At 36.9% G+C, this 24,660-nt stretch overlaps 1 protein-coding gene across 1 annotated transcript in view; it reads left to right on the forward strand.

Moving 5' to 3' along the window:
* pth2ra (parathyroid hormone 2 receptor a) overlaps window positions 1-24,660 on the forward strand; it is a 43,285-nt gene that overhangs the window by 12,609 nt on the left and 6,016 nt on the right. The window contains exons 6-12 of the mRNA XM_054615834.1: window positions 936-1,033; window positions 3,734-3,917; window positions 6,817-6,970; window positions 10,800-10,860; window positions 13,780-13,846; window positions 18,091-18,185; window positions 22,158-22,296. Coding sequence (XP_054471809.1) covers window positions 936-1,033; window positions 3,734-3,917; window positions 6,817-6,970; window positions 10,800-10,860; window positions 13,780-13,846; window positions 18,091-18,185; window positions 22,158-22,296 — 798 coding nt within the window. The remainder of the gene's footprint in view (window positions 1-935; window positions 1,034-3,733; window positions 3,918-6,816; window positions 6,971-10,799; window positions 10,861-13,779; window positions 13,847-18,090; window positions 18,186-22,157; window positions 22,297-24,660) is intronic.

Below are 24,660 nucleotides of genomic sequence, written 5' to 3' on the forward strand. Positions count from 1 at the left end.
CAGCAGTAAACAACACCAGTAAAGAAAAGTCTGAATAATTGACAGAATTTTGTGTAGGAGAACTTCTCCAAGATGAAGCCTGGAGAGAGGTTATGTGCTCGGTCCTGTGTGTGTGAGTGAGTGTGCAGCTGTTTTTGAAACGGGATTTACACTTATTATATTGTGCAGTCTATACATATACATATACACATAAACATACATGTAAACTCTCATTGAATTACTTGACACTACAGATGCTTTGATTTACTTTTTGTTTCCATCAGAAAAGAGTGTGTTTGGGGGGATCTTGGTCATCGTGCAATAACACAAAACTTAAAATCTCAGACTTCTGACTTGATTAAAAAAAATATTCAGTGCTGCGGCTTTAACTTTGCCTATAAGATATCTCCTTGGCTAAAATGCTCATTACATTTAAATTGATTCAACTTCATATTTTGATATGCAACTCATTAATCTAAGCAACCACAATGCCTGAGGGACTTTCTGCTTGGTGGAAATACAAAGATATTACGATGATGGCTTAAGTCATCTTTTGTTAATGGTGTCATCTGAATAATTGGGCCCAACCAACCTGAAAAATGTTGTTTTGTAAGCAATTAAGGATTTAAGACTTTAAGACTCAATGAATCTACCTATTTCTGTTTATTAAACAACTTTAGACTGGCATAGTAAGAGCTCTGGGATTTGAGTTAGTGATCCATTTCTTAATATGACATATGTGCAGGCTACATAGCAGCATTAGCATCAGTCTAAGCTTTAATACTTGTCATCCTCTGCCAAAAATGTAAATACAAAATAATGAGTTCCCTTGCTTTCTTGTTCTCATTGCACCATCCTGTTTATCCCAGCAACTGTGACTCATAAAAGTTATTTCCTCTGCAATACAGTTAAACTTTGGAGAGTGGACTGAAAAGCAAATATTTCTATGTTCACAGCAAGACTTCTTCGAGCGGCTGTATGTCATGTATACCATCGGCTACGCTGTGTCCTTCAGCTCTCTGATGGTGGCCATCTTCATCATTGGATACTTCAGGTAAAAATAGATTTTCTAATGTTGGAACGAATCAACAATAAAATGTTTTCCTCATAGCAAACACACACACACACACACACACACACACACACACACACATAAGTGGATGAACAACAGGAGGTGGCCCTCTGCTGTGTCTGCATTTTCACATTCCAACTGGTATCCTGAACAGTTTCTGTTGTAGTTATGAAAAAACAGCAGCATGGTGTAAGTCCTGACAACGGAGCACTTTTCAGGTTGTTGAATGGGTTTTGAAAAAGTCACTAGACCCCTGGGGATTGTGATCAGAGTGCGAACCCCCAACCCGTTCAGATCCTCACTAAAAGCGCTGGATCAAATTTATCCAAAGGGGGTCCATTGAAGTCCACAAACAGACGTGTGACCTAACAACTTTGTATGCACACAACTGATTACGAAACAATACTATTAGATCAATTCTGTGAAAGAAAGGTCCAGATAATGCACCTTTTCAAATTGAATTACTTTAAGATTAAGAAAAAAAATGAAGAAAATCATTAATTTAATCCAATTCCCCCTTAGTGAGAAGTAAAACAGAAAACTATTTCACTCTGCCACCACAAACAGCCTTGTTGGTGGAAAGATTGATCTTATTCATTGGCTCTAATGTAGTAATTCCACAAGCAAGGCTCTCCAGGTTTATTATGACATTTTACAGTTGGTGTAATCATCCCATCAGCAGTTCACAAACCTTTTGGAAATCTCTTTCCACTTGAAACTGAACAGCCCACTCAGCTGAACGGTCCCTGTATTACAGTTAGTATATATGACGGGTGACAGAAAGAGAGACTGAGAGGACAAAAAAAAATGTAAAACATGATTTTCAGCAAAAATAATAACAGCTTTTTTTTGCACAACCCCTTTGCTGATGTAAATATAATCAATATTTACCACAATTATACCTATCCTAAACAGATCCATACAACCTGAGTAGCAAGTGTTTGCTACAGAGAAGGGCGGTTGAGTGTACAACGACCCAATGTCCAGCTGTGGAGGGACTAATGACTGTGATTTGAGATCACAAGGAACTCATTTTGAGGCAATATCAACCTTTGTTGGCCACACTAGTGTTGCTCGCTTCTTTTTAAAGGCATCTCTCCCACCTTCCACATAAAGGTAATCCATCATAGTGAACACTGTGTCTCCAGTAATGACTTGTTGGCACTCAGTGTTAAAAAGAAACTGTCTCTTGTTTTGAATCTCAGCACTTTCAGAGCAAGAGAAGGTTGCAGGATTTCATTAGGAGAGAAGGAAGTAGAGAGTTAAGTTAGTCCACAACGTCTTATCTCAGACAAGAAAGCACCGGAGGTGTTCAGAGAGCTGCATGATTAAATAGGACAACTTCACAGAGCATATTTTATGGATCATTTGCAGCTGACAAGATGCATTTTGACAAACTTATATCTGCTCTGTGTTTGACATCACAAAGCAGCTTAAAAATATTTGATTCCTAAGCCTCCCTCAGCTCTCTTCTGCTCTCTTTGCTATTCTCTTTAGATATACTGTCACAATAATTTGCATCACCCAATATGACACTCAACAACATATTAACATTAGCAAACCGCAGTCAACCATTGGCTTATTAAAGTACTGAGCAACTAAGGGATGTACAGGATACCTATTGCAAAAATAATAAGATTAGCAAAAATAAACTTTCCATGGTATGGACATGAATGCTTAACACTAAATTATATAGAAACATATTCCTCTAAACACACATTAGAAAAACACAGGCAAACATTTACAACACTTAACACAAATACAGCTGCGGTGTAGTGCTCGCTACAATAATTAACTGATACTTAAGAGCCAATTAAGGATAAAACAATCATATGACACTGAAGATGGTGATGTCTTCGTTATTTGAACAGGAGGTTGTGAGGATTTGTTAAACATTAATTATGAGCAGCAACAACACCACTAGTGCTGATTAGAAGGAACATATACTGTATTTTTGTGTATTTGGTGCAGAATAGCACCTCAGCTGATCTGCAACTACAAACCTCCACAACAATTTCTGCTAATTCTGCAGGCACCGAACACAATAAATGACATTTCACACTTTCGAAAGAGGGGGTGTGCTGGCTTCTGCAGGGAAAACAATAATGTGCTAGCGTCAGAGCCGTGTGATGTGGTTCCAAGGCCTTTAGACGTACAATGATGTGGGTAACAAAGTCCCCTGACATCTTAAGAGTCAGCGGAGGCAGTGTGAGTGCAGAGACGCAACCGAAAAAACACCTGAATTTGAGGCTCTGAGATTCAAACTACCTCTATGTCATGGTGCTTGATAAGCTGATGCTTTTTGGAAGTCAGGGTTTTACTGCATTGACAGCTAACAGTAGAAAGAAACTCTGGGCATTTCACAAAACTGGTTGGCTACATTTATTGATAGATGCCACCTTAATGATTCTTTTTCCTGATCGACCTCCACATTATAGTTGAATGTAAAGAATCAGCTTCATCAAACAACCCAGACTAAAGGCTTTTAGTTTTTTGTTACATATCTACTCAGCAATACTTAAAGACTGGTCTTGGACTTGTACCTCAATTAACACATATTTGTCCTCTTAACAACACCGGCACCAACGACAGGTCAACCTGAGCTAATATAAATGTGATTTATGTCTTAAAAGGTTTGGATTGCATAATTATATAGATGAATGCTATTTGTTTCCATGACAGGCGTCTTCACTGCACCAGGAACTACATCCACATGCACCTGTTTGTGTCCTTCATGCTACGGGCAGTCAGCATCTTTGTGAAGGACAAAGTCGTCCATTCCAGTGCCAGATTGCAGGACTTTGATTCTGCTCTTTTGGACAACATAAAGGCAGTTAGCATGGCACCACTGGACAATTCTCAGTATGTAAGTACCAGTTCTCCTTTTTCATTATGTTTTTTACTCTCAGTACGAACAACTATACCTTTGTCTGTTAGACCTGAATAAAGGCAGGCTATGTCTCACGCTCTCACTCCACCAAGGCAAATGTCATACCAAATCATGCCACCATTAATGGGGAGGAGGATGGTTGCGTTGGTTCAAACTGCGATGACATCTGACAGCAGAAGAGGGGAGCAGTTTTAAAAATTTGACAACAACTATTTGATTGATGTAGGGAAACATCTGCACAATCTGGTTGTTTATTGTAAAAGTGAACGTCCACAATCAGCTGACAGAGTAGAAGGGATTTGTGAACGAATAAGAGTGTACAGATGGTCTTCCTGACTGAACTTCCTCTAAGCCTCATCACAGAATTAATGAATTGATGTTAAATACAAGGACCCCCATTGCTGCAACTTGCCCCAATGTAACACTGAGAATAAAGACTTAAAATTAAATGAGACCACAAAACAACTTCGGCAAGTGGTTTTCAAAGAACAAAGAAACCCACTGACTTTTCAAATGTCTTTAAGAATGTCTGTAATCTATAATAATGAGCTATTACTGAAACTTTTAAATCTTCTGTCTTCTCAAAAATATCCACTATGTGTATCTACTGTATCTGACGATGTACAATGTTATGTGTAATGTACAGCGCAGAGAACATATCTGCCATCATGCACTGACACATTCTGTACAATTAAGATATAAATATGCCCTGGTTGTGTAATGAAGCAGCTACTGCTATGGCATCTGCATGGTTTAATGAGAGGGAAAAGAAAACTGTGCCTTACTGTGTGAAATGAGCTGAAAGTATCTATGTAGCAGCCACAGTAAGAGCTGGTTCTCTAGATAATGAGGGAGGGTGATTCAATGCTCCCTTTCCTATCTCCTTTAGCACTGGAGCATCCTTTTAGAAAGGAAGGGAGATAATGCCGTCCCACAATTTCTTGCTTTAAAGCGATCCACCATTCGGCCATTTAATTACATCGGCCGGCGCAATTTAATTGTACATTACCGATAAATTGAAAACATCCGACTTAGAAAGTGTGACTCTCTTTTGGATGTGAATCCTTGATTTAATTGAACAACAGCAAGTTTGTCACTGCACTCATTTTCTGGGAGTTCTGAACAGGCATCAAAGTGTCTTAAACTTTCATTTTCTCTAATGGCCGTCGGAGGGCGACCCTTCTGGCTGTAAAAAAATAATTCCAATTGTGTGGAAGTCTATGAGAAACTGACTCTACTTCTCACTTGATTTATTCCCTCAGTAAACATTGTAAACATGAGTTCATGGTCTCAACCGCTAGTTTCAAGTCTTCTTCAATACAGCATGATGTTCATTTAGTAAACAGACCATAAAGCTGAGTATGCTTTAGGGCGGGCTTACTGTGATTGACAGGTTGCTACCCTAACATAGCCGTATATGACGTCCAAATATGGTCACTTCCGTTCATTGGTTGAAAAAACAAGATGGAAATGGCCATAATCCAAGATGGCGATGGCAAAAACAGTCCACAAACCAATGGGTGACGTCACGATGATTATGTCCACTTATTATATACAGTCAATGGTTCTTAATAAAGTTGCTTATTTAAAAAAAACATCATCAGACAGATTCTATATCCCCCATCAATGTCTTTTCCTAAATCCTTATGAATTCACCTCAACAACAAACCTTCCGTGGTCACTTCTCTGATTGAACATGACAAACATTTACTTTTTCAGTATCTTAAATTTTGTTCTTTCTCAGATTGAATTACAAAAAAACGAATTAAATCAGTGACTCAGCTCCAGTCATGAGTCTGACCGAGAAAGGGAATAGCACTCCACCATTTAGATTCAGCCGGGATCTGAATGTTGCTTCTGAATGAGTACGATTTATTTAACTGAGTTCAGAGATAAATCCCGTAATCTCAAATTGGCCTCAAAAGTCAGGGTTGATTATTTTCACTCAGCTGATTGGAGTCATAAATAAGTGTGTCAGGTTAACGATAAGTTTGCAAATCTAAAAGAGTGAGAGCAATTATTTTGATTTGCACTGAACCATGCTGTTTAATCCTTGTCCACATTATCTCTTAGTAACTTTAAAGTTAGGTGACATAATACAAATATACAATTAAGTATTTACAACTATTTAAACTTTGAATTGCATAATTTTACTGGTCTGCTAGTGAGCGGTGAACACATACAGTCAGCATGGACTTACTACATGTTACTAGTTTGTCTTGCATTCACCATGTGCAGACAGTAACCATTTTACTATCTGGCTTCTCACAAGTGCATAAATGATCCTAAGTGCATTTGTTCTGTGCTTTGGAAATAAACGTAGTTGTTCATGCTTGCTTTATAAATTATGAAATGTGAGCTTAGGCAAATGAGGTATAAGACGTGACTCCATTACAGTTTTGCACATTATCGCATTACACGCACAATAATAATGTGTCTTTGGTCTTTCTTGTGTGAATTCCTCATTTTGGTCAGGATATCAGTTGTGAATGACAGAGACAGTGTAGGAGGTTGATTGTGCAGCCAAATGTATAATTTCAAAATTCAAATCATTAAAAATCATTCAAAATTATAGTCATATTAATTATAGTAATGAAATGAATGTTTGTCAATTAATGAAATGTGTGGGCCAAACGTAGGTGGTTACAATCTTAAATTGAAGCAGATTTGACAGCCTTTGTTGATAAACTTTGTATTTGATAGTTTCACTGAGCGTACAACCTCATTGTTGTGCAAATTTATACAGCAAGAGGCCAAAATCATCTACTCTATCATCGGGGGGAGCCTGTGGCGTTAGAATAGTTTGTACTATGATCACAATTATTTTGTCAGGGACAAATAGGACGTTATAAAATTGCTAATGTTTTGTTATCAGATTGGCTGCAAGGTGACAGTGCTGCTCTTCATCTATTTTCTGGCCACCAACTACTACTGGATCCTGGTAGAAGGCCTCTACCTCCACAGCCTCATCTTCATGGCCTTCCGATCAGACTCCAAATACCTCTGGGGCTTCACCCTCATCGGATGGGGTAAGCAGAAAAAAACCCCAATGACATGGTGCAGCATTCGTTCGAAACAATTCTCCACCAACTTTAGCAAAAATGTAGCTGATGCTGAAATCTTAAGCCAATACAGAGGTCACAATTGCTATGTCAGCAATATGATTATATATACAGACAATACAATGCATTAACATACTCTACACAATGCATAATCCTCTCTGCACCAAACCACATTTGAGTCAAAAATGTATAACACAGCAGCCTAGTCATTGTACAGTATTAAACAGCTTTCTAGCCTCCATATATGGTTCCCATGTGGTCGTTAGTATTGTCAGCTCATGTTCGGCGCATATTTTGGAGTGTTACACTTGTGTTTTGTATGAAAAGAAATTACCCGGAGATCAGATGCAACAGAGCTGCTGGTACTATTTCAATATCAGAAGATTACATTACATTACAGTCATTTAGCAGACGCTTTTATCCAAAGCGACTTACAGTCAGTAGTATATTACATATCATTCACCCATTCACACACTGATGACAGGCTACCATCAAGGTGCCACCATCAGACTCTAACTAACATTCATCATCCAGTCCACACCGATGGCAAGCCTTCAGGAGCAACTTGGGGTTAAGTGTCTTGCCCAAGGACACATCGACTGCCAAAGCCGGGTATCGAACCACCAACCCTCTGATTGGAGAACTACCTTGCTCTCCACTACGCCACAGCCGCAAGGTGAAAGGTTTTTACACCACGTCAGAATTATTTTCATGAAGTGATGTTAACAAGAGGAAAAGAAAGAGACCGTCAGATCTTTGTCTCATCTTTGTCTAACTTGTAAGAGTTTAAATGGCTGCTCACGTTACAATACAGATTAGATTAGATTAGATTTAAATTTGAGAAAACCCACTTGTCTTTGTACGAAAAAAAGAAGCACCAAGAATGAAAAATGATTGTCTGGTTACATGAATAATGCACATAATTTATGCTTGGCAGTTAAGTAGCTCAACCACATTTCCCTTTATTTTTGATTTCTCCATTTCTGAAACTCTCTCTAAATGTAATGCTGTTTTAAACACTGCTAACATGCAGTAGATATTATGTCAGAATTGTTTTAGGGTTAACGCCTCCTTTATTTCCAAGCCTTCCATGCTAAGTCTACTGAGAAGTATTGCCCAAAGTTCGACAGAGGCAGCATCCTTTAGACTGAATGTCTCTGTTTTTGTGGCTTAAAAAAACGGTATGAGTTGCAGTGCTTTCATATGATCTAATACAACAACTATTCCTCTAAATGCTTAAGATTAGTGGCATTGTTACCTACAGGGGGAACAAAGATAGAGAGCTGATTCTGTAGCTGCAGTAGGTGATTTGTTTATTCACTGTCTTCATTAACAATATATCAAAAAACAATATACTTGTAAAACATAAGCTAACAGATCACTGCCGTTTTGAATAGTAATTAATGTAGAATCTAAAGAGTGAAATAGGTAAGGCATGACTTTTAGCATTCTCCATAATGTCTGGTTCTCTGGATTCTGATAAAGGTTTGGAGGATGTTTGTTAAAGGGGCCGTGTGTCTTTTTTTATCCAGTGCACATTGTGTGTATTCCTGAGATCAAAAGAAAAGTCAACAGACTTATTAAATGCGTTTCTTTCCTCATAAAACGGAAATCATTTTTGTGAAACTCTTGGCAACTCATACAAGCGCATGTGCATGACAACAAACAGAATGGAAACCTTCTTATTAAAACGTTGCTCCATTGCGCTTATAGTGACAAAAATCCACAAGGCTTGAACCTGCTTTGTGTCCTCATCTTCTTTTCTAAAGGATAAGAAACTCTGGGATGGGATGCATTTCTTGACGGGTCTAAAAACAGCTCTGTCAAATTATACATCCACCCCTTATTTTCTCCGTTGAGATCTAAACACGCATTTTGTGCTTCTTTGGCTCGATAGTGTGAAAGAAATCCTGTGATAAGACGGGAATCAACTCCTAGTTGGTAAAAAAAATCAGACATTGTGCTGAGGAGACATGTCTTATTGATTTCACTGTAATGTCAAACCGTTTTGGATAGCTGTCCTTTGCAAACTTGATTTTTACTGTTAGATCGATGTTACTATGGATGGCAGAAGCACAAATCCTCTGACAAGCTGGTATTATAGATGACAATGCTCTGATTATCATCAGTAGCTTTCATCAAGTGCCCACTGAACTAGTCATATATCTCCCTGCTGTTTCAGTGCTGTGCTCAGTGATCAGTGTCAAGATAATGGTTACATCTCTGCACTTTCCTCTCACACTCACATGAGGCTCTCTTAGGCTCTGCTTCTCTCTCTTTTCCTCACTTTGTCAGTATGCAACATTCATTCAAAATGAGTCTATCTGGTGGAATGGACTTTCAATTGAAAGGACGATGGGGAAACACGTTTCATCAAGTTAAATATGCACTGATTAATCATAGTGACTGTAAGGAAGCTGCCATTTTTAGATGATAAAGGGACATTTCTGCTGAGAGAGGTCGGTCTTGCACAGAATAAATCCCAACCCTATGTTATCACTTCTGTTTAAGATTGTAGATATATTCATGAAGCCACATAAGTAATTTTAGATTTAGATTATCTGTCACATTCCCTGGTCGTCGACCTGAGTTCTTATGTATGGAATAAGTTTGAATACTGGTTAATATTTAAAAGATATGGTTGACACATGGTTGACAACATGTTCAGGGATGTCACATGTCAGATTTGGCAGTTTGTAAGATTACACAGTGCACAGGCCTCCTCCAAGGGCTTGCCATATCTCACAATGTTAGGGAAAGTTGAAAAATATTTGTGTTTCCCAGCCAAAATTTGTTGCTACAACCTTCCAAAAAATGTCAAGAAGATCAGGCAAGAAGTTTTTCTGTAAGCCTGCTAACAAAGAGACAAAACAAAACAAAAAAAAAAAAAAAAACTGAAAACATAACCTTCTTGGCTGAGGGACTAATGGGTGCGATCGGCTGGGGGTCTGTGTCTTTGTGTAAACTCGTTATAAAATAAAATAAAAAAACATGGAAAAGAAATGTTTGCAGATATAAAAATGTGAATTTTATGATGTGTGTGATGCCTTTAAAGGAATGTTCAAAAATAATTGGTGACCATACACAATGGGTGATAGAAATACAGAGTGGATCAGATCTTTGTGTCATTGGTTTATCTTCACCATCGCAGTGAACAATTAGGAGAACTAGGGTTGTGCAATAGGTCCAAAATCCTCGATCAAGATGTAACTCATTTAATTTCTCGATAACGATTTATACCCCGATATAGCATGTTTTCTGGTAATGAAATAATTACGTAGTCATTTTAAATAACCACATGGTTTTGTATACTCTTGTGTGAATTAATGCGTATTTTCTCATTAAATTAAGAACTTTAGTGCAAAATAATCAGAAATGAAGGTTATAGTTGTTATTATCAGTGTAGACAACATAATTGTGTATCACAATATATCAATAAATTATTTAATCCAGGCATGATTTAGATTAAGGTTGATAAATAATCATATTGAACTATTGCCTAGCCCTAAGGAGAACAGTATAACCTCTGGAGAGAGCCTTATTTTAAAAAGTGTAATAGACTTTGTCATCTCTCACCCCCCCCCCAATGATTCACAACCCATAAGGGAGTTTATGCTCCTTGAGAGTCTCGTTCTTTGATGTCTTAATAGATCATACCTCTCCTTTCTTGATACCATGTATAAGAAATTAAATGGAAATGTGAAATGTGACCTTTACCGTGAATCATGTACTCAAAGCATGGGACATTATGATGAAGCCACACCTTATTGTTTGTGTTTTGCTTTGTTAATTCCAGGTGTTCCAGCTGTTTTTGTGGCAGTGTGGGCGATTGTCAGGGCAACGCTAGCAGATGCAAGGTGAGGTGTCTAAATGCAGATCTTTTTTTAACAGACACCAACATGTGAAAAGGTCAACAAATCTAAAGAATAAGCTTGACTATAAACATGAAACGAGACACAAAGGGAATTTCAGGATGGTTTAATAATTGCATAATTATGGTGACATTTGAATCATCAGTGAAATCTAATTAAATATCCATGATTTAAATTGCAGCAGGACCCTGAATACATTTTTGTTAGAGGAGCTTAACATTTAAAAGTTGTTACATCAGGTACACTTTATGGAGCAGTTTGATTCCTGACTGTTTCGCAGTGCAATGCATTTGGATTCACAAATTTTCTGGCAATACATTTCTGTATTACCGGCAATGTTTTGTAGAGCATAAAGGCTGTATGCATTCACACTGCATTTTCTGCAGAAAATCCATTTTCTAGTTTGCAAGCTCCTTGTTATAATATAATAATTTAACGGTTCATTCTAACTTTATATAATAATATTATTAATTAAAAATAGTTTAAAACGTTTTCTGAATCTGTTCTCTTGATTTACAGTCAACTATTTTACAGGGCAAACATTGTCGGAAGAATTAAATGATCAGACAAAGGCTGTGATATTTAAAGAATTAAATTATTATTTATCCATAGCAAGTTTTGTCTTTACGCATTTTGGATGTTATTTATAATAATAATAATCTTCGAAAATGATGCAAAATTGCATAGTTGTAGTCAAAAAACAAAGGTTACCCTACACAAACAAAGACCCATTTGTACAGCTTAATATTGAGGGTGTGGTGCTATAGAGGTAGAACTGCTTCCTGCAAGTTCCACCAACAAAAAGCTAAATATTATATGGATTGTAAGACTGCAAAGGTCAATCTCTTTTATCCATTTGCAGTCAAATCATTAGAGGCTTAGACCGCTGAGTTCAGTGCTGATTTCAATGAGGTCTGATGTGATAATATTTCCTCCCAAATGTGACCTCCCTCTGCCTCTTAATAAACGTTGATATGAGAAAATGACAGCATGCAATTTAAGCTTTTGCCTTTGTTGAGAATTGTTTTGGGTTTGACAGATGGCTCTAGGCTGAGTCGTAAGATGTTGAAATGCCGAGTAAGATTATTGCTTCCTGTTAAAAATATGCATATTCTTGAATTTGTGAGGCTTTATTGGGGACCTTCACAGATCTAGAAGGGCATAGCTGTTAATGGACATACAAAAATTCATTACTGCTAATCATTTTTTTCTGTCTCTGAGATTGATAGTCCCTCTAGACAGGGTTGTTGGCCATCAGCAAAATGTCTCCATCTAAATATAATAATATTTTTCATGTGAGTGAACACTAGAAGCTAATGCGACAATTGCTGAGTAGTTGTTCCCTGATGTTGGATCTTTTAAGTGACTGTTTTAGAAGAGAAGTGGTCATAATACATGTTTGTGTAAATCACATTAAGCTTGGTGTAGCACACTAAGTTTAGGTGAATTTGGCTAACTTTATCTCTTTTTCTCAGTCCCCAAGAGGGTAAGAAAGACAATGAGTGACAGTGAAAACAACATGTCACATATAACACTCCTGACAGCCTCAGGGAACATACTGTACTTTATTCACAGCCTTTTGGTGAAGTAAAACTTTATAAATTGAAGAAATAGGCAGTATAGACTACAACTATTTTGTATTCTCCAGTATTCAAGCTAGCACACGACTCTCACCACGTTTAGGAAGTATCTGTGTGGAATGCATAGCAACTCTTCTTTCATGCAAATTCCCCCACACCACATTGGGGTTGTGATCTAGAGACCATGTATGCGCAACGTGCAAAGAACGCTTTCTGGCAGACTTGACGCCTGCTCTGAAACATCTGCATAATCGTATTTGCATAATCCCCTGAGACAAACATTATGTGTGAAGCTATGTGTTTGTGTTCATGATGCACATTTTCCTTGTGATGGTTCACATATGAAAAGTATGTTTTTTTATCGTAGGGTTCCAAGATGATGCACATTTGAACGCAGTCTACATTTTAATTCCATAAAAAACAACGTAGATACTACAGTTGCAATTATTGTTTTCGTAGTAATCTGCCTCTGCACTATACTTTTGCTCTGGCTTATGCTTTGAGATGCTTGTTTAAGAAAGGAGATGCACTTATGACTTCTGGTGACTAGTAGTTCTCTTGAATACCTATGTTGAATACACTTCCTGTAAGTCGCTTTGGATAAAAGCGTCTGCTAAATGACTGTAATGTAATGTAATGTAATGTACAGATGGTATCCAATGTAAATAAATTAAAAAAATATTATATTATGTACTCTTACTCTTAACACACCCACCCTTCCTCCCTTCTGCTTAGAAATGTACAGTGGACTACAAAAGGTGTTTCTAATTTGCCTTGTTTCACATAAAACAGATGTGGTGCAGACAGATCTTATTGGATTGTGACTCCTTTCTTTAGAGATTTTGCATCCATCACACTGAGAGGAGATGTTTGAACTGTGCAATCTGTGGATAACCTGAAACTGAATGAGACAAAAGCTCACTACAATATTGATAAAATGTATGTATCAATAATTATATTGACATGTTACACATACCAGCTGCATTGTAAGGGAATCCAACTTTTATTTCCCCTTATTTTTAACTGCTGTTAACATCCATTTTTCCACACACCCTCTTCGCTATTCTTGTTGTTTTCATCCTTCCTCTGATTCTTTTGACAAACAAAAAAGGCTGGAACAATATAAATAACTCCTTACTTTAAAATGTAATATCTAACCTCCCTTTTTTCTCTTTCCCACTGAACTTAATCATTTATTTGGTGCTACATTAATACTCTCCGCCTCTCCAGTATGTCTTTTGATTAACTCAACCTGCATTCTTATTTTTCCTGCTCCTCTAATTTCATCACCTCGTCCTCTCCTTTGTATTTGTGTTAACTGCAGGTGTTGGGAGTTAAGTGCTGGTAACATTAAGTGGATCTACCAGGTTCCCATTCTGACAGCCATTGGGGTAAGAGTGTGGGTGTGAAATACAGTTTGCTGTTTGCTATTGCAATGTGTGATTGTAGCTTGAGAAGTAGCAAGAGTCATCCTAAATTGGGGGTATTTTGTATATGTGTGTTTGAGTTAGGGTAAAAATCCAAATTATAGTTTTCTAAACATGTCACATTGGGCATAAACTTCCCTTTATCACTTCTAAATCACGTTTCATTGTATTCCAAGCAAGAGTTGAATTATTAGTTAAAATAAATGCATTTACCCTTGCATATCCAAAAACTTATTATAAATATTGCATCAGATACACATATAACATTTATGGAATCAATATAAATTCACAGCATAGAGCAGCATTTTCTCACATCAGGTGAAAGCCTAGTTAAGGAAAAAGATGCTAAAGGTACCAGGCTGGGATAATAATATCCAGAATATGATTGAATTGTGTATTATTAATGTAAGTAGCTAAGTCATGTTAGTTTCCTTTCAGTATCCATGTCTTTGATTTGTACCAGTGTCCAACAGATTGTTCCACGATTTAAATATGGTTACAAACTGCTTTCTGCTTGTTGACATCATTGTTTGAACTCAACATACTAGGGAGGAGTGATGAAACATCTCGAAGACTAAAACATCAAGTCATTTTTCTTATTATGTTCTTGCATGAATGACTGAAGAGTCTTAATGTTCTGCATGGACACTCAAAGTTGAGATTCAATGCTTTCTTCAAAAGTCACCAACTCTACATTTTCTAATACCCACCAAATGTGTCCGCATCAATATTTTAAAAACGAACAAACATTATATTTGTGATTTTTACAACTGATGCACAGCATATAATAGGTATAATTGCAAACTGACAAAACTAACTTTAAGTTAAAGAAAACTTGGATGGTTGTATGTGTTAGTAAGAACCAATTATTAAATAATCAACGCCTACAGGCTGGAGAAGAAGTTGTAGTCTACTAAAGCAAACAACATCTGTGCACAATTAAATCTCGGACAGAAAGTAATGTGCATTTTTTTAATGATCTCTGGTATATTCTAAAAAGGGAGGAGAAGCACAAGTGATTGACTAAAATATTCAATATGTAGAAAAAGCTCTTCTCACCCTTTTGTACATCTTCCTCTTATTAAATTTCAAATGAGCTTTATGGCAAGAAACAACAGTATTTGTTGAAAATTAATATCATGCAAATCAATACGGATTAACAGTCTCGCTCTATCTTTTACCCTCTATAATGTGCACAACTCCTCTACGGGCTGAAGACTATTTTAGCATTGGAGCCATTAGAGTACAAATTAAGGAAAGAGAAGATCGAGGCAGATTGTTTTGTTTATGCAGCGTCTCGCTGTGAGGAAACACAGAATGAAACCACAGAAAGAAATTACACTATTTTGTTGAAAGACATGTTCTGCCTTGAGTTGTCTTAGCCTGTCTGCTGATTTAGTTAAACTTCTATCAAGCTGGGTTTGGAAAAAATCTCCTCAAGATTCTAATGAGACAGCTTTTCTTCATCAGGACACATGCACTGCTCGCTGTTACAGATTCTCTTGAAGCTACAGAAAGTGTCAACCTGCAGAAATAAGACCACATGCTACCTTGTAGGTATTCAACAATTCTCATGCTCTAATGCATATTATTACTTATAATCCCTTCTAATAGGTCAACATTTGTGGACCTTCAATTCATGAAATGTATTAGATCTGGATCCTTGTTAAGTATTGGTGGGAAATGGGCTTCTAATAAGTGACAGGGCTGTAATACCTGAACTCATCAAACAACTCAGGATCTATGAATGGCAATGTCAGTCACTCTGTCCTTCCATCGCTTCGGGCCAGACTGAAATATCTCAACTATATTTACCTGCCATGAAATGTCAGAACAGACATTCCTGTCCTCCAGAGGATGGAGCCTTCTGACTCATCTGTTGGTTCAGACATTAATATCTCACTCAGGTTGATGAACTTTGGTGATGTTGACTTTCCATAAAGACAAATCCAGGATGTAGGCGGAAGTGGACAAACTGACTTTACTGCATTAGCACTTTGTTTTTAAACCTGTGCAAGAGAATACATATGCAAAATAATGTTACATATTTTATTAGCCTTTGTCCCGAAATAATTCCAGCAGATCCTCTGGCACTTTACAATTTTGATAGTATGTTATCAAAAAGCCATTAAAATAAAAGGTTATAATCTATAAAACATAAACTTTTAACAGCTTTTCTGGACTATGCTGTTGTCAGCTGTTCCAACAACAAACTGAGACTTTGGAAAAAAGCAGCCCTCTAATCTATGAAATCAATTTTTCTAATCTCCGTATTATGAACTCTCTGTGTGTCTCAGTCACATTCTGAGCAGCCGAAATGAGTGACTGAGCCGTTATCTGGCACTGATTATGACCTGCAATCACACATACCTCCTGCTTCCTGGCTGGAATTCCACTTTTACTGGTCAGATTTGTATTAAATGATGCATTTCCTCTGATTGGAGTTGCAAGGAATCATTGTGTTTAGTGATTGAAATTAAATTAAAACTGGCATTTGAATTTATCATTATTGTGAAGCCTAACCTAAAACCTGATTTGTTGTGTTACTCTCCTCGTTATACACATTTATAAAAAAGCTTTGAGTATTAATAGTTGTATAGAGCTTGATTGTGCCTCAATACCTCACAGCACCTACGGTATTTTGATTACTTTTCTGTGGATAGCTTCTAAATATACAGTATGTGGAGGAAAATTGAAGGCTAGCTGTTTGTGTACGTGTGTATCAGAAATTGCTGATATTTTGCAGTGCAGTGTGCATGACAAGCTCTTCAAGGTAAGATGCTGTGATGTATTGAATAAACATGAATTTACAAGTTATATACAACCTTGATGTCTAGATCTCTATTTCAGTTTTCCCAACACTCAAAAGAAACTTGCATTCATCCACAGGCAATTTAAATTGGATTAATATTGTGGGAAATGACATGCTAAACACCTGTCACATATTGTTATCTTCATAAATATTGGAGCAGACATCTCATAAGCCCTGTGTATCTAGTAAATTGTTTTGTTTATATTTACAAAAATGTGGGTGGGTTCAGTCTAAAATCTACTTTTTCCTCTTATTGCACAAAATCTAATTATAGGTGAAGCATTTCCTCATGATACGGTTAGGGATATTCCCTCAAGTCAATTCTTATTTTTGTCTGTGTCTCAGTGTTTGATAATAATGAAGGATAGATGAGGAGGAGATTGACAGAAATTAATTTCACTCATTTCAAAAGTATGCAACTGCAGAGGAGCTCTGGGTTTAGGGAAATCTCTTCCTATGTTTGGATATTGTTAGTCTTGGCATGTTATAGATGTATTCTGGAGCTCCATTTGTTACTATCTTCTCATTCAGGCTCGACCAGGGTAGGATTAAAAGGATGATATAGCTTCAGGGACCCAAGCCTCTGGCTGTGAAAATTGTGTCTAAATTTGCATATATCGAATTACTTTGCCTCAACTGCTTCAGAGACCAAATCCCACCACTTGAAAAAAAAAAGTTTTTGCTAATATCAAAAATGAATTGGCTCTAAAAAAGTGACTTTAGGGCATGCACACACCTGTTTAGCTTTTTACTTTTGTTGTCCACAAAATTAAACTGCAGCCATTCAATACTAGCTTTATCTTAACTTTTTATAAATAGAATTCAAAATATTGTGGCAAATGTAGAATAATACTTCGTTAGAAAGTTATAAAAAGAAGTATAATCATAGTTATTTTTTTTGCGATTTAAAGATAAAATCATTAATATGTCTGCCTGGTTTAAATCTGTTTAATAGTTCATATTTTTCTAGCGAGACAAGTTTGTTGGTTTGTTGACTTGCACAAACAAGTTTTTGTGTAAACTGATTAATTTAATAACATTTTGCTAGATACTGTAACTTGATACGTACAAACAGGTGATGATTACATTGACCCTACCTTGTTCATGAGTTGACTATGTTGAAATATGTTTCCTTTGTTTTTCATAGAATTGCAGTAAAAGTGTCTTTGTGATTATAAAATGAATGACAAGTATACTGTACAAATTCGGATCCACACTTGAAAATGTAGATACTCTTTGATTAAATCCACGCGGTGAAGTCATTAACAATTAAAACATTTTGTATTATTTTATTTATTTATTTATCTATAATAAATCAGTTCTAGTTACATAAACTAAGAGCACTGACGGGTACTGCATAAATTAAGAGCTGTCCATCTCTGTTCTTCTCTTTCAGCTCAACTTCATCTTGTTTGTGAACATCGTACGAGTGTTGGCCACTAAAATTCGAGAGACAAACGCAGGGAGATACGACACCAGGAAACAATACAGGTTTGTTCTGCACTGAAAGTATCTACAAAACCAAAGATCCACTTTGTGTCCAGGGTTTGAATTTGACTTAAATTTGCGTGCTGCAGAATTGTGTGCAACGTTTTGAGTTCAGTTAACACAATGTTAAGACATTATGGTGATTTAAGAAAGGGAGGTTCACATTTTTGAGGCCAAGGGGATAAACCAGAATATGTTTTTGCGAGATGACATAACTCCGTGGATGGGCTCAATGTAAACCTAACGTACGAGCTCAACCGGTAGAGTGTTCATGCATGTCATTATTACATTATTACATATGCATGTCAATTAAGCTCAACCATTTCCCCTGTACTCTTCCTGCTGTAACTTGTTTTCCAGGTAATTTAGAGACCTTCATTTATTTTTGACAGGCTTTTAAGTTTTTTAATAAGCAGGCCTTTCTCTCATTCGAGCTTCACCTTGGCTCACATGTAAAATCTGAATCGGGCTGACACGTGTTCAGAGTGAAACCTCGGCAAAGTGACCTGGTGACACCGAAGCCCGTAACCATAGTAACTCACTCTTGCCTGTGTGCTGACGGTAAGAGAGAAGAGGGAGGGAGAGACGCTGTGCTGCTGCCAGAGGAGCCACTATCTAAGTTTACTCGAGCGGAAGGTCGCCGAAAGGGTCTGAAAAGTCGCCAACTCTAACAAGAAAGACGCCAAGTTTGAATCACTGTGTGTGCGTGTAATATCCATTAATCCACCAAGAACTATTATAATCAGCCATTTTTGTATAGTGGGGATGCAACTAGTGTTAAGACCTAAAGGATATGGTGTTATTCTATAATTTTGTTATTGTTAACAAATCCTACGAGAAGACCAAAATCATCAATCAAGTTCGTAGCTATTGATTTAAGCTTCATTAACATACATTTACTATTTTTATTCCTGTGTCAAATTAAATTACACACAGTGGTGTCTAATAGATTTAATTACCGACCACGTTTTATAAAACTCTAACTTAAGCATAAAGTACATATGCAAAGCTTAAGCTAACGGGTAGTCTGTCGAGGAGCTACAGCCAATGAGAGAAGACACGGGTTGTGACAAAATATATTTTGGAGACCAGACATACTCCTCAGGGATTCCTCCTGGTGAAAGATATTGTAGTGTTTGTCCACATGTTGTCAGTGTTGTAGTGTCAAAACCACAAGGACTTCAAGACTCCTAAGCACAAGATAGCAAGGTGTGTAGTGTGAATAAAACAGGCTTAATATGATAATCCCAGTACTTTGCTGGAGATTAAAGCAAAAACTACACTTTATTGCAGCTCTATATTTCATAGTTTACAGTTTTATAAATATTCTATAACATTTTTGATTTACATATATATATATTAGTATGGTTACTTAAGAACATAGCATGAATATGTCCCTCATAAAAAGCCAAACCAAAGACGTTCGGCGCAGAATTATCATAAGCAGCCTGTTTACAATGGATGCTTTATAAGCAATTAAAGAAATGCAATTCTTGAAAAATAATGAAACTGACTGCAAATTGCGATATGGATTGCATGTTACCCCTCAGCAGTAAGAATAGAAATGCTAAAAGAAGGAGATAATTGTTTGACATCTTGTTTGCAGGGGCAAGCCGTTTCTTTTTCAGCCTTGTAAATCAAAATTATAATGAGTATGTATCCCATAGAGTATTATGATTAGTTTTCATTTTGCATTAATTAAATGTATTAGATATTTAGCAATGTGGCCTGGCTGAAATTATGTTTTACTTATAATTAACTGACAACACTTAACATGCTAATAGTCAAATAAAATGCACATGCATGTGAAAGTTTAGAGCTGCTACAGAGTAGGAGACAGATCCGTCCCATGTCCCATCAAAAGATAACAGCCTGACGTTGCTGCAATCAGTTCTGTTCAGTGACTGGAAGCAAAATGGTGATTGAATGCTCATACTCTCCTTACAGGTAATTTACAGTTTATCAGGCAGATATTTGGTTTTCAGAATTTCTCTTGTTAAAAGGATGGTCACCCTCTTACAGTGACATTTCTTTGCCTGGAGTTATGGCTAACAATTTCCTGGAACTGACATCAACTGCTTTTAAGAATCTCCACTTCTGGCATGTTGATTGCATGCCAGAAGCTGCTGCTAGATACAATCCAGATGGTCTCCGTGGATGAAAAGTAAGAAATTAAGAACCATTTTTTTTTCAGGAGGACCGCTGCGCTTTACCTGCCATTATTTCATGGCTGTGTGGCACAGACACTGTCATCGGTTTGAACAGGAGAGAGATGTACTGTATGCAGATTTTTTTTAATCAGTCATCTAGGATTAGATACAGAATGGCATTGTTTGATTTTAATGCTAATCTTTTTCAGATATTGCTTGAAATGATCCCTGTGTAAATGTAACACACCTGTTATCTCCTCTAGTGTGTGTTTAAGGTCCCATGTTGTAGAACGTGAGATTTACAGGGCTTTTTTGATTATAAAGCAGGTCTATATGCCATATAAATACTCAATCCGTGGAGAAATGCACACAAATCATTTTTAGAAATGGTTTCTTTAAATGAGCAGTCCGGATTTTTTAGTCGACACACCGTGAGTTCCATGCTGCTGTGAAGTTGTTAAGGCAGAGACAGTGCAGATAAGATAGACAGAAAAAACGATCAGAGCTGTATGGACTTGCTCGGGAGGAAGTCTTAAAGGGACAGGCTCTGAAACGAAGCATTTCAGACAGAGGGTGAATACAGGTATATTCAGACAGAGAGTACGAGAAAAATAATGTGTGCCGAACATTAAAGCATGTAAATATGTTCTAGTAAACACCACACATACAAGTATGAACCTGAAAAAGGGCATGATATGTGTCCTTTAATAATGTGGTCTGCAGTGATTGGATTATTAGACAAAAAAATTTGTTCATAAGGGCTGTAAGATATTTAACAACCAGGAACGGCACATAATAGTTTAATTCTCTGGCATTAAAGAAGAATTTCCAAATCTAGTCAAAGCATTGAAAACACCTCAACTTAAAATATATATTTGCATCTCCAGCAGGAGTTAACCCCTGGAGAAAAAAAGTGTTTTTGCAGGACAAATCCAAACATCTGGCACTTCTTGATTTAGATGTGTAGATTAGTTGACTGGATTCTGACTGAAGTAAGCAAGACTAAAAAGCTGTAATATGCTTTGGGAAAAATAGGACCCAAGGATATTTAACAGGCTTTATAATGCAGGTTTCCCGCATTAACACTAAGCCTACAAGTAAATTCGCTTAAAATAGATATTCTCTGAAGATCAAGTTATATTTGCATGTACTCATTAAAATCTGTGGAAGGAATGTGAGCTTTGCAAGAAAAAAGCATCACTGATCTCAGTATCTAGGGTCTTTGAAGCCATTAACCCAGTAACGATAAAACAAATTTGCTGCTAATTCATTCACTGAAACTAAACACGATTTATTTTATTCTGTTTGATGGGGAAACGAAAGAAAGATATTTGCTATTCACACATTTTTTATATGCATTCACACATACAGTATGAAGTATGGCCAAGTTAATGCTTTTGCTAAATTATGCCATGGCATGTCTTCTCTGACATATACAGTACATACCAATCTCTTATCAAACGGCAAATTCTCACCACATTGACATTAAACCTTAATAAGAGCCAGTATTTGTTGTTCTTTGTTGTGTACATGTCAGTACATTGCAGGGATACTTTTTAAATTGGCTGTCAGTTATGTATATTTGGCCTGGGATGTTCTTCAAAGAACTTGTTAAATATATTCAATATAATCGAGTTCTTATTTATTTATTATATATTTGCCATTGATATTAAATGTACTGTTATAATGATCTTATGAATAATATAGTCTGCTATAGGATAAATATGTAAAATAATCAGCTGATATTCAATTATTATGAAATACTTGCTGCTTGGCTCTGCTTTGCATTTATATTTACGTACTGTACGTGTATGTGTCTCCATAGGAAACTGGCGAAGTCCACGCTTGTTTTAGTGCTGGTGTTTGGCATCCACTACATCATCTTTGTTGGGATGCCTCATACATTTGAAGGATCGAGCTGGGAGGTCCGCATGTACTGTGAGCTGTTCTTCAATTCCTTTCAGGTACGCAGTTCTTTTCAGTTATTATAACACTGCAGTTGTGTCATGTGAGAATCTGCCCTCAAACTTAACTCACTATGCCCTTCTACAGCGAGCCCTCACACAAGCATGAGCCAGATAATGGTTAGTTCTCACATTCACAGATCAGGTAGAGCAGTTCAGTCTTTTTACTGGAGTGGCTGACTCATTCTTAATATGTCAGCAAGTAAAATTCTCAAAGTCAGCATAGTAACTCTATTCAACAGCAACCACCATTACACACACACACACACACACACACACACACACACACACACACACACACACACACACACACACACACACACACACACACACACACACACACACACACACACACACACACACACACACACACACACGTACATTCCTTCATTACCAACAGAGGACTATCAAGCTACTCCAACAATGTGTGGACTTCTGTTTCTGGTCATTTTGAAAAAAAAACAAATAGAAAATTTACTTTCAAAAACTTTCCCCAAAATATAACTGCATGCCATTTCTTTATTTGCTTTTAAAGAAATTGCAAAGATGGCACTTGAAGTCTTGTGTTATGTTTATCAAAAACGGTGACCCACCTTTACTTCAGTGGAAATGTCTGGTCCCATTCTTTCACCCATGAGTGTTAGTTTACCACAAATATGTTTATATGTTTCTTTACATTTTTTTTATAATTTACCTTTAATGTTAACAATATTCCATTGATCATGGCCACTCAAAATGAGAATAAATAACCGTTTTACCTCCAAATCTGAAGTTGGTTGCATGCACTAATATCAGCAGGACTGCAGTATTGGCATCACAGTTACTTTGTCAAGTCTTTAATTATATACAATATATTCTTGAATTTACAATTTAAAGATTGATCACAAAAGTCTCACACTGTGGGGGCTCATCATTTGACTGTGGGTGACTGTCAGTGTCAGAGTCAAGACTGCACTTCATTATTCTGTTAAGCAGCTTGATAATGAGTCTCATTCAGTGTCATAATTTCAGCTATGCCTAAATTTAGATTAGCTATTTCAAATTACATTTAAGTGTGACCTTTTCCTAAATATTTAATAGAATTTTTTAAAGAAATACATTTAAATTACAGTGTGTGCCTAATCATAGCATTTTTGGCATTGGCCTACAGTGTTGAGTGCATATCATGAGCTATTGTAATGAACTCATTCTGGAAGACTGCTTCCATGGGGAAATTAAAATGGATGGAGCAGATGAAATGTCTCTTCAGGAGCCAAAATAGCCACACATGCTTTATAAATGATTTAATTTAAGATTCATTATGAAGGAAACATGTCTATCATGAACGCCGAAGAAAGGTCTACTTTCTAAAGTCCAAGTTTTCTTTCAATTTATAAAAAAAATGGTTTGACCCAAGTAGGAAAAAGCTGTCAATGTAAACCATATTGTAAATAATCATACAGTACCAAGTTACCAGATTATCTGTAGTTGGTTCCCATTTTTTTCAAAATTGGGTGCACTTCATGTATTTTTATTTTTTTTGTCATGACCTCAAATTCTTGGTCATTGAACATTGTTGTTATGTAATTTGCAATGACTCCTGATTTTTTTTTGTTTAAGTTGTTTGCTCTTTTCAGCCAATGACAAATTTTACATCACACGGTTGTCAGTGGTTCTTTTGAAATCTCCCCAGTTGAGCCTATTCCCTGATATTCCTGCCTGGACACTTGCCTGGATTTTTGTGGCAGGTTTTCTGAGGTTGTGTCCAAGCCAACTCCACTTTCTCCACTCTCAAATTTGTGTGTCAATGGGATTCTGGCTTGTTTACATTGCTTTCTTTGTCTCTCCACCAGATGTTCAGTATATTCTCCTGAGGTTAACACAGGTGTTAATGGATGTATGCAGTTTGTTGTTTCCCATGTCTCCAATCCTTACGTAAACTTAACCTTTATTATAATCGGCAAATAAATACATGAAATTTTACCTCTGTATTAACCAATCTTAGTTAGGAGCAGTGGGCTGCGAGGGCTTCAGTTCAGTGTAAGTGGGGTCACTTCAGTTGGGTTAAGTGTCTCAATCAAAGATGATTCAACATGGCAACAGTAGGAGTGATTAAACGGCCAACCTTGTGGTCAAAGGACAATTTTATCTAGTGGGTAGCACTTTGCTACAGCCACCTACAGCATCACGTTGGAGTTAAAGATGCAAATTTTGGTGTTGATTTGGCTGCAAAGTTGTATGAATGCATCTTCCTCCTCCAGGGCAGTGATGTGCATGAGAATAGGGTTGCTGGTTTTGGGTTGGATCTTCATCACCTGTGTCTTTGCTGTATTGGTTGTAAGTCCAAGTTTAGTCAGCTTGTGAGAATATATCCGCTTTCTCTTA

The sequence above is a fragment of the Anoplopoma fimbria genome, chromosome 16 (genome assembly GCF_027596085.1).
Source record: "Anoplopoma fimbria isolate UVic2021 breed Golden Eagle Sablefish chromosome 16, Afim_UVic_2022, whole genome shotgun sequence".
Taxonomy (NCBI): domain Eukaryota; kingdom Metazoa; phylum Chordata; class Actinopteri; order Perciformes; family Anoplopomatidae; genus Anoplopoma; species Anoplopoma fimbria.